We start from the raw sequence: 11,499 nt of genomic DNA on the forward strand, positions 1-11,499 counted from the left end.
CTAAGGTTTCATTGTTGTTCTTGCAAGTTGCAATCAAAGATATTCCATAAAAAAACATCTATATCCCCATATTATATGTCATTGAATTCTAAAGGTCAGGTTATATGTTTGTAATACGAATTTTGTAAAATATCTCCTTGCAAAATATGGGGAGGACATCTTCTATCATAAAAGAATGTATCACTGCTTGTTATCGGTCAGAATAATACTTTATTATTATTTTTAATTGAAATACATATTTTCAATCAATCACAATTGGTAATATATAGAGTGACACACTAAATAGGACATCTTATGTACTCCCAAAATATGTTAGAATAGATGTTTGAAATGAAAGTTTGGAAATGGGGAGGGCTACAATATGAGGCATTGTTACTAAGCTTGGGGAAGACTTCTCTAATGTATATTTGGTTTAAAATGCATAAATCAAGACTCTTGAATATGATGAAAAGATGAAATCATTATATACTCAATTAATATTTATATTAGAATCCGTGAAGATTTACGCACTTTAGATGAGTCTCTTCCCCTAAATTTTATTGATGATAGTTAACCTTAAATGGTCCATTCAGGTCCAATATAATAAGGCTTGATTGTAAAATATTTTTGCCCCTGTTAAAGGGAACACCCAAAAAATATGGTTCAGTTGCTTTACCTTTGACACACACTGCTTAAACAAACTTACAAACTATTAAGTAAAAATACAGGTGAGTAAATTGTATAATTATGGGGTGTATAAACGATGAGTTATGATAATCATTTTAAGGTGTTATGTTAGTAAGGATATGGTAAGGGATTGGATTGTTATTTAAAATAGAATTTGTTAAGGAAATGGTATAGAAAAAAATAGTTCAAATCTTGGAAATAATATTTTTGTTTGTGAAGATAAAACTAAATATATCTATGGACCAAGATCTCATTAAGCGAGAATCTTGTGCATTAAGTTGTCTTTTTATTTTTTCATAAATTATGAAATTTTTTAATTTGTTTTTGTTTCCTAGAGTGTCATGCTTAATCGGGGAGAACTAATATTACAGTTGTCAGTATAAGTGACACCTTTTCCAATAATAATTTTTATTTAAAAAATATTTTTATTAATGTTAATAGTAGAATTAATGATGGCAGTTCTACTATAACATTGATTATAACATTAAAATATAAGGATGTCTTGTTATTATCATTTTTATATGCATGAAACCCACATTTTTTATTCAATAAAATTAATATAATATATTAATATTGTTATAAATAAAAGTTATAGAATAACTGAAATTTCAAAAATAAAGTATGCAAAATCTATCATAATGTTATGATAAATTTTATTTTTGAAGATAATATTAATAGTGAGTATATATTATTATTATTATCACCAACCCACATTTTTTATCTCAATTTAATATTATAGATAAATATTGGGATAAATAAAAGTTATATAGATATAACTATAGAAAATGATAAATAGAGTATATACTTTGTTTTTGTTAATAAGAATAATATGTAAGATGGATGTATAAAATATTAGTAAGAATAAAATAGATAGATATACTATATTATCATAATATAATATATTATATATAGAGATTTTTATGTGATTTACTGTGCAATGGGAGATGTTTATTTGCAATAAAAGAACACAGAACAATATTCATACTCTAAGCCATGAATATGTGTCATTTACTTAAGAATTTCTTCCAATAATAGTCTTTTGATAAAGAACAATATTCATATCCTTTCATGTTTAGTCAGCTTCTAATTCTCAAACATGAATTGAAGGAGTTGAAGGAAAAGTTGGTAGATAACCATTTCAAATTTTATTACAAGTCATAAATCTTATCACTAACACTTCTAGTGTGGAAATGAGAAAGTTGAGGCAGGGAATGGAGCAGAGTCTATGCATAACTGCCAGATTTGTCTACGAGCAACAATCTTACTTTTAAACAAAGATTTGTCGTGTCAAATCATGTCTTAAATTATGTATCGTTCAATGATAATAAAACAAAAACAATAATTATAATAAACATTTAATTTTTTTAATTAATATGTCATACTTTAATTGATACAAGATAAAATTGACGACAACAAATCTCTATTCATTCCTTTCTAAGAGCAAAGGACATGTAGAATGGTTCAAAAGCAGGTAATGACATTTTCAAGAGGCTAATGAATTTTTATTCTAGCCTATTCTTATAAGGCCTAAAAATAGCAACAAGCCAACAACAAGTACTGAAAAAGGGAAACAATGGTTATTTTGCTAAAAAAATAATCATAAATTTCATTATATATTTTATTGAAGTGTATTTGCAGCTTTTGTAATAGACCGGAATTGTCCCAACAAGACTGAGATTGACAAAAGTCAATAAAAGCAATAGTCAAATCTTTTTGGGTTAGAGAGCCATAGTTTTAAAGGTCAAAAATTGTGGGACACATCAGAACAACATAGTTTCATGCATCAGACATGAAGAAAAAAAAAAGAAACACAGTGGCATCAAATGTTGCAACATAAGAAAGAATAGCATCATTTAGAGTGTCACATTGAGTAGAATAACAAACTAAATATGATACTTAAGTCATGAAGCTCTCCATCTAATATACTAGTTTTTTGGATTAGACTCTCCTTATATGCTTAAAACCTAACAAACATCTAGTAAAATTTAATAACATCTAACAAAAAAAATCAAATATCCATTAACTTTTTTCATTAATAAAGTATCTCTACTATATGTACATGGTGATATTTATATAATACAAACCTAAATATTTGTTTGCGAGATGAGTTTTGATGGGAACGGAAGAAATATTGAAAACTTTGGAACAATCTCATTAGTATATTTTATGACTCTTAAGTCTACTCATCTCCAAAACTCAACTAGCAAACGTAGTCTATAACAAAGACATAACTAAAAGAATGACAAAAGCAAGAGTATACAAAACAACTTCAGGTGCTTACACTACACAAAGCTAGTTCTTGCATGACCATGGTGTAACAAATAGTGAGCTATGTTATCTCTAGCCTGCATTGATTTAGCAGAACGTATTCCATTCTCAGCAACCATTTCATCATCAAAAATTTCATACTTCCACTTTGGATCCATTTCCTCATTCCTCATCTCACAAATATTATGCAAAACACAACAAGCACCAAGAACATTAGGCAAATCTTGTAACTTAACCTCAGTCCTTTTTTGCAAACAAGACCACCTCCCTTTCAATCTACCGAACACGTCTTTTGCAACCTTGTGGAGCTCACCTATTTTCTCGTTAAAAGCGTGTTGTGTCCATAGGTTCTGGTGCGTGTAAGGCACCAGAACCCAATCCATTAGAGGGTACCCGGAATTTCCAACAATCCAAACATCTTTTAAGGTACCCCTTTGTGCTCTTTGATACAATGCTGAACTCTCCAAAACCTTATCATCAGGCATTGAACCTGGCAAACCAATGAATATATCAGTGAAAACACCTTTAGGATCAACAACACCTTGAACTATCATTGAGTAACTAGTCTTTTGATTCCTCTCAGTGTGTCTCTTGTTGAAATAAGCCGCTACACTTATCTTAGGCGCAATGATAGGAACATGTGTAGTGTACATTACACCACCAACATTTGGAATACCTGAAATGCCTTCAAAAGTGTCCTTGATCATCTTCATTTTTGTTTCACTAGGCCAATTTATAAACTTTGGCATTAGAACATTTTTTATAGCGGAACAAACTTCAAGCACAAGTTTGTGGCATGTTGATATGCCTAACCCGAACCGCTTCGAAACAAGCCTGAGCGGATCGCCAGTCGCGAGCCGCCAAATGCAAACAGCGACTCGCTGGCGAACCGGGATTGCATCCCTTAGCATTGTGTTCTTCTTGGTCACTGCCGAGTCGAGTTCTTCACATATCATTTCAAACGTAGCCTTGCTCATCCGGAACCATTGCTTGAACTCTTCCTCCGGAAAATCAGGGTGATTGCACCGGTCCCACCAATCCTTAGACCGGTCCTTCACCCATAACCTCCTCGGTTGTTGCTGAACCAGCGTATCAGTTTTTAAATCTGGTTCAGCTGAACTCAATTCAGCTGAACCATGACTTAAACTAATACAGTCTGATTCAGCAGCAACACCAACAACATGTGTTGATCGGCGAATCCGTTTAGCTCTAACATGTTCAAGCTCATCTAACTGGGTATGATGGGTTTGGAACTGATCCATATAATGGTTCATTTCTCGAGCTTGGTGGTCATAGCTAGAGTCTAACATGGCTCTACGTTGTTGAGACTCAACCAACCTATTTTGTTGATCTTGTTTCTCTTCTTCATCTAAAAGAAGAATGGAAGATAGTATTTCCTTCACATCACTATCATTGTTTCCTCTTCCTTGATGATCACGTTTGTTATTATTGTTGTTGAGATTGGAATCCATGTTTTGGAATGAGTTGTGGAATTGAGAATAGTGTTGTTGGGTGAGAAATGAGAATGGGTTTGAACCAAAATCCATTTGGATGAAGTAAGAAGAAAGAGAGAATGAAGAGAATGTATATAGTTGGAAGAAAACGTGTGGGGAAGTGTGAACACGTTACAGTTGTGTACTTTTTGGATTTGACAGCATAAACAAATGATGACATTGTTGTTTCTTGTTTGTATAATAAAAATAATAAAAAAGTGTGTTTTTGGGGAACCGTAGGTTTTGACGCGGTTGGGTTGTGTTGGGAGACAATGTCACCTCTCTCCAATTTTGAATCGTGTATTATTTTATGTCCCAAGTTGATTAGAAATTTATTTTTTATTAATTTTTGTTTTATTCATGAGATAATATATAATTGGTCCGAAACCCAAAACACATAATAAGACATTGTTGGAGATGAGTAATCATGTACATGTTGACTATTGTAGGAGGTTTTGTAATAGAGAAAAACTTGTATTGAGGAGATATATAACATGTCATATTCAAAAACAAATGTATTTTTGATTTTTTATGATAGGATTAATGAATAAATTTTAATTAAAATTAAATAATTAATATATTGTCAAATTTTTTATTGATTATCTATATATATTTAAGTAAGTTTTTGTGATAATTGTGATTAGAATAATAGACAGTGACAGTGTGAGTTTTGTTTGACACACGTTGGAAAAAGAAAAAGGGAAAGTGTGTACACAAGAAGTTTCGCTTTTGAGGAAAGAAAGAGAATGAGACTTCGGAAGGAGATGAGAAATGAGTAAGACTAGTCAAGAGAATCTATAAGAGTTAGTCACATTATATTCGGAAAAAATACATGCGGCCAATACAATCAATTTATTTTATTCGAAGCTGTGTTGTTAGAACCGGACCGGACGGTCCGATCTGTCTGACCATTGACCGGACTTGAAAATAACTCTGGTATGTCGTCTTAACCGAATGAGAGTTGGACCGCTTTGAACCGGAAAAAATCATGTCTGACCGTGTTAAACCCGGTTAAACCGGATTAACCCAGGAAGTAAACCGGACGGCTCACTTAAAAATAAAAAAAATGGGACAATGTTCTAATATTTTGTTTTACTACGGTCCAAAAAAAGATAAAAAAGATAAAAAAGTTTTACATTTATATATAACTATATATTTATAAATAAAAATTATTAATTATGTACGAAATCATCCGGTAAGACCGGACGGTTTAACCGTTTAAACTGAGTAAACCTAATACAGGACCTCTGCTGGTTTGACGACCGGTTCGGGTTTCACAACACTGATTCGAAGACACATAATTCGTTATAATAATTTAAAGTCCAAAAAATCAATATTTTAAATATTGATTAAGTAATGTCTTATGTGCGATAAAAACATTTAAAAAGTTTAAGAGCTAATCAAAGCTAAATATATCCAAAAGTGAAATTTTTTATATAAACTCTAATATTAATATATTGTGAGTTTAAAATATTTTACACAATCACATTTATTATTGATGTATTTACTTCTATTTAATAAGCAATAATGAGTAATACATGTATGATAAATATATAAACTATTTTTATGTTTTATCTATCATTTCATATCTTCAAATTCTCCGATCCACCATCAAAGCGTTGGTCTAGTGATGTAAGGTTCACTGGATCCTCAAGATTGATGGTTCAATTCCTGAGAACAACATTTGTTAAAAGGACAGGCACGAACACCGAAATGAATTAATTCCTTACCAAAAAAGTGAAAGGATACTTTTGGTAGTAACAATTTTTCTTCAAAGAATTTCATTTATTCTCAATCAACTGCAAATTAAAGTTATTATTATATTTCAAGAGGGTTTAATTTTAATGAATAATCTATTTCAATTTGTTTAAATATTATCAATTAATTATACATTATATATGTATTTTTTTAGTCAAGCGCTCCCGAAATCGATTAATTCATTATTCATAAGGTGAACATATATCATTAGTTATACAAAAAAAATAAAAATTATTTGGATTTAATATTATTGTTCAAGAATTCAATAACTTTCATAACCTACAAACTATTTTGGTATTTATTGAATTTAAAAGTAACTTATTATTTTTACTTTTATTACTAATTTTTAACAAGCAAGTTTGATATTTTCATCACCAAAGTGAGATTCAAGCATAAGAGGTAATCACTTGTTGACACTGTTGAAAATAGACATATATTTCCAAAATTGATTTATGACCTACATATAATTGACATTGTTGCATATTTGCATATAAAAATAAAACACAAAAGGGTCATGTACTTATCCATTTACATTTGGTTTCTTGATACTTCTTTTAGTTGATATTTTTATAGTATGAATTAATGGACTTCATATACCATTGTAGGCTTTGCAAGGAACAAGGAAAAAGATAGGTGTGACAATTTTGATCCAAAGATATCCTTTTCAACTTGTAAGATTGGTAGAAGGAACCTTGTTGACCATTATGTGCTCAAGATTTGAACCTTGAAAGTCTTGGTTTCCCATCATACTAAATTCACCAATGACTTCATTAACAAATACAATAGGAATTATAATAACAAGACTATACTATGGAAAATTGAGATAGCTCTCAAGCAAAAGGTACAAAACAAACAAGGTTAGAGGGCCTTATCTGGTGAGTGGTGATTCGGCATGATCTGTGATTAATTGAAAAAAAATTATTTTAATTAAAAGTTTAATTATTAAATATTTTCTGACCAATCATATCTAATGATATATAGAGTGACACATATTATAGGCAGGAGATACACTATACAATATAATCAATTCAATGGGCAACAAACCATGCAATGGTAGCAATTGAAGCTGAAGAGTGCAAGCTATCATAAGTCTAGGATTGAATATTGTAAATTTTGTGAAGCAAATCTATTTCGAACTTCTTAATTACTTAACCAAGTTCTAAAATAATCTCTAAAATATCTTCAATAAAATCTAAAAGAATCAAGGTGTAGTCCCTACGTAGTTTTTCACAAAATAAGTATGCAAATGTGTTTTACTTTCATATGAGAAAGAATCTTTCACTCATTATAGAGCAAGTATATGAAGTACAGTGTAATATATTATGGTACTCCAAAAATAAGATATGTACATATGCAAGAGAGATCATATTATAGGGAATGTGTATAGTCATTATGAACCAGATCCTCCGTCCCCAAATATTTTCGTTTCTATGTCCTAATGCATAATTCTACCGAATAATAAAAATTTATTTTTTATTTTTATGATCCAAATGCATAATTGATTTAAGTCAAACTACTTTCTACCATTGAAGAGAGTAGTTATGTGAAAAACATGGAAAAACCAAATGACAATGACATTTATATTTTTTAATTTATATTGAAATTATATTTTTACACCTAAAAATGTATTAAAATAGAATTGCTCTCTTGAATAATGGAGAGAAGTGAAATTTATATCTCATTCAAAATAATGATATAAAAACTAAAGAAATCATGAATACCTGATGTTGGTTTAGGCAAAAGATAAACATTTTGCAAAGTAGATACTTTAATGAATGTCAATTAACCTTGTTATCATTTATTTATTTATGAGTCTACTTTATATACACCGTTATTATAAAGATTTATATATAGTCAATATGTCATTTACAATTTATTTATATTATTTTTTTAAATAGTCAATGATATAAAACATGAATAATAAATGATACAATGACAATATATAAAATTCATAGTCAATATATACATTTTACAAATAGATTTATATATAATTATTATATAATTCATCATTTGTATTACTTATTTAACTATTATGAAAAAACATAAATGATCCGGTCCATAAATTTTCTCTCTCTCTTTACTCATAGTCAGACCAAAAACAAATAAACTTCAAAAGTGATTTTGTATAATAAAGTAAAGAACAAATCTACTCCACATTCAAACTATAGAATAAAAGGTTTTAAAAACTGGAAAATGATAAAAAAACATAATCAACTCCACATTATATATTTGATCCTTTACCATGTTAAAATGTAAGACTGTGTGTTACGGAAAAAACTATCCTCGTATCCTTTTTTTGGGTACAAATCCTCATATCCCATTTAACCAAATAACATACTAAATAGTAAGTAGAGACAAATAAAAAAAACTAAGAAATATAAAATTACAATGTAGGCAAGGAAATAATATTAAAATAAAAACAAAACAATTGAAATCAAATTAAATTGAAGATAGCACGAATCAGATAAAAACGTCAATCACCATGTTTATTCATTCATATATATATATAGATAGGTCTTGTTGATGCCTAAAAATATATAAATTATGATTTTGAATTATGAGGTTAAATAAAATGTTTTGCTTATGAATAAAATTAATTATATAGTAGCCAGAATAATGTATGTATATAAATTAGGGGTTTGTGTAATCGATTAATTTCATTAAATCTCAAAAGATTTCAGTGTAATTAACTCTAATATAAATAAATAAGCTAGATTTTTGAGACTATTGTCAACCTTTAATATTTTTCTTGCTAGTCCCACAAATAAAATAATTAAAAAAGGAACATTTTAAGAAAGTAAAACTTGGCTTTAATTTCCATCATTAAGGATTACCTAATGTTTGACTTCAATAAAAGTTATGAAGCTGTTAAATTTGTTTACAGAGGATATATAAGTATAAAAAAGTTGATAATACTTATTTATTATTAGAAGGTAAATTTCTAAACAATATAATTTTTTTGGTTAAAAAATTTAGTAGATCAATAAATGTTAATTATTGCACTTATTTAGTAGATAATAATTGGCTAATTTTATTTTACATTTTTGCGTGTGTAAATGCATGTATATTATTAAACAATTATAATTTATAAACAAATAAAAAAGGATACCAAATGATCCTCTGGCTTTGAGCGGCTTCATATATTTTGATATGGTCAATAAAATAACAATTATAATTATAATATACACAATTAACATTTATTAACTAGTATTATTTTTTTGGGCACATTATTAACTAGTATTATAAATATAGATGACAACAATGATGAGTGGTGTGGAGATATGAAGCACAAATTCGCCAAATATCCTCGCGTGTCGTATCCGGGATACGCTTAAATTCGCGAAGGATACGTGTCTATAGAGTATCCAAAAATAAACAAAAATAAAAAAATAAAAATAAATATCAAGACACGTATCAGATTCGTTTTCAATAAAATATAGGATATATAGATTCGTTTTCAATAAAATATATGATATATAAATTTATTTTTATGATAAGATATATTTGTTTTCAACAAACACTCACTTATTTAAAGGTCACATCATATCAACTTACCATCACACCACATTGACCCTCGAATAGGTGGTACTTGCCGATCCATAACGTCGCCAGCCGGTGCTTAGTGTTACTGCCTCTACCGTCATAGGTATGTTGTGAAGAGCACACAGAAAAAGGCTTACCTTTCTTACTTCTTAGTTTCTTTTCGCTTAGTATGTTTATAAAGAGAAGAGAATGTGTGAGTATTAATAGAAAAAATAAATAAATGACTTACCTTTATTTCTTAACAGAGAAGAGAAGAAAAAGGTGGGAGATAATATTTTAATTTACAATTATAATTTTATCATATTTTATGTATTTTTATTAATTTATACGCGTATCCTTGAACGTATCGTATCCTACATTTTAGAAAAAATACGTGTCGATATATCTGATACACGTATCCGTATTTGTGCTTCATAGGTGTGGAGTAATATAATAGTGTTTTCCCGTTATGACAATGCATTTTAATTAAATTCCTTTTAACATGTGTGATTTATTATCATATAAGTATAATTAAATGTATTTACTAAATATATTTATTATATACCTTTATACGTGTGATTCATTCCTTTTTAATTTAATATATTTATTATTGATGTAAAGTTTTTACATTATTTTAATGTTTTATTTACTATTTATATGTTTTACTTTTATTTAATTTAAGAATAATGAAAATTAACAAATGACAGATAATATGGTGATGATATAATTCCTTTTACAATAAATACTTAATTAAATTGTGAGTTTTAATAATAAATAAATATGTAGATAGAAAAATATATTTGTGTGTGGACAGATTATTATTACATCAACAATGTATTATATGTATATTACTTTTATTTAATTTAAGAATAATAATAATTAACAAATGATGAATAATACCCTAATTATATAACAAATTTAAAATAAATACTTAATTAAGTTGTGAATTTTATTAATAAATAAATATGTAGGCATGAAAAATATATTTGTGTGTTCATAGATTATTATTATTATTATTATTATTATTTATTAAGATAATCTCTTACATTTATTGCATGAACATAGACAATGGTATGGTAAAGTTAATGTTTTCAAATCTAAGTTGGATATCAAATAAGAAATAGTGTATTAGCTTTAATCGGTTTAAGTAGTTAAACCGTCTCGTTGGTCTGAATGATTTATATATTAATAAATATATAATTATATGAAAATGCAATTTTTATATAATTAATAATTCTGTTTAATCATAATAAAATAACTTTTCTTTAACTTTTTTGTGCTGGAATAAAACAAAACATTAGAGTAGTGTTCCACATTTTTATTTTATTTAAAGTGAATTGTTCATTTTAATTTTTAAGTTATTACAGTTTAACATGGTCATAATAAAATTTCAACAGTTCAAATTGGTTTAACCCTAATTCAATTAAAACTATAAATTAAAGCCATTTTTAAGTTTGTTCAACAATCAAACTCACCGTCTCATTTGATCTTTGCAACGTTGGGTAAAGTAGTCGGTATAAAGAATATATGGTAGAATAGAAAATAAGTAGTATATTGATAATGTAATTATTTATTTTATAAATGGAAAATATAATTTTATTAAAACTTAGGAAGTATTAATACACAGATGAGTCTAGGTGCATACATAGATTAGTGCAATGAATATGAATATGTCATAAATTATTATCAATCATGAATTAATATGATCATGATTATATGGTAAAGTAATAAACATAGACCTTTTTTTCTAAATAGTAAATACACAATACATAAATAGTTCCTTATTTATGAG

At 28.0% G+C, this 11,499-nt stretch overlaps 1 protein-coding gene across 1 annotated transcript; it reads right to left on the reverse strand.

The window, feature by feature from the left end:
• On the reverse strand, positions 2,716 to 4,498 carry LOC109327547 (putative nuclease HARBI1). Its single transcript, XM_019560730.1, has one exon. The coding sequence runs from the start codon at positions 4,479 to 4,481 to the stop codon at positions 2,949 to 2,951; it is 1,533 nt and encodes a 510-aa protein (XP_019416275.1). The 5' UTR covers positions 4,482 to 4,498; the 3' UTR covers positions 2,716 to 2,948.

The sequence above is a fragment of the Lupinus angustifolius genome, chromosome LG15, assembly GCF_001865875.1.
Source record: "Lupinus angustifolius cultivar Tanjil chromosome LG15, LupAngTanjil_v1.0, whole genome shotgun sequence".
In the NCBI taxonomy this organism is placed as follows: domain Eukaryota; kingdom Viridiplantae; phylum Streptophyta; class Magnoliopsida; order Fabales; family Fabaceae; genus Lupinus; species Lupinus angustifolius.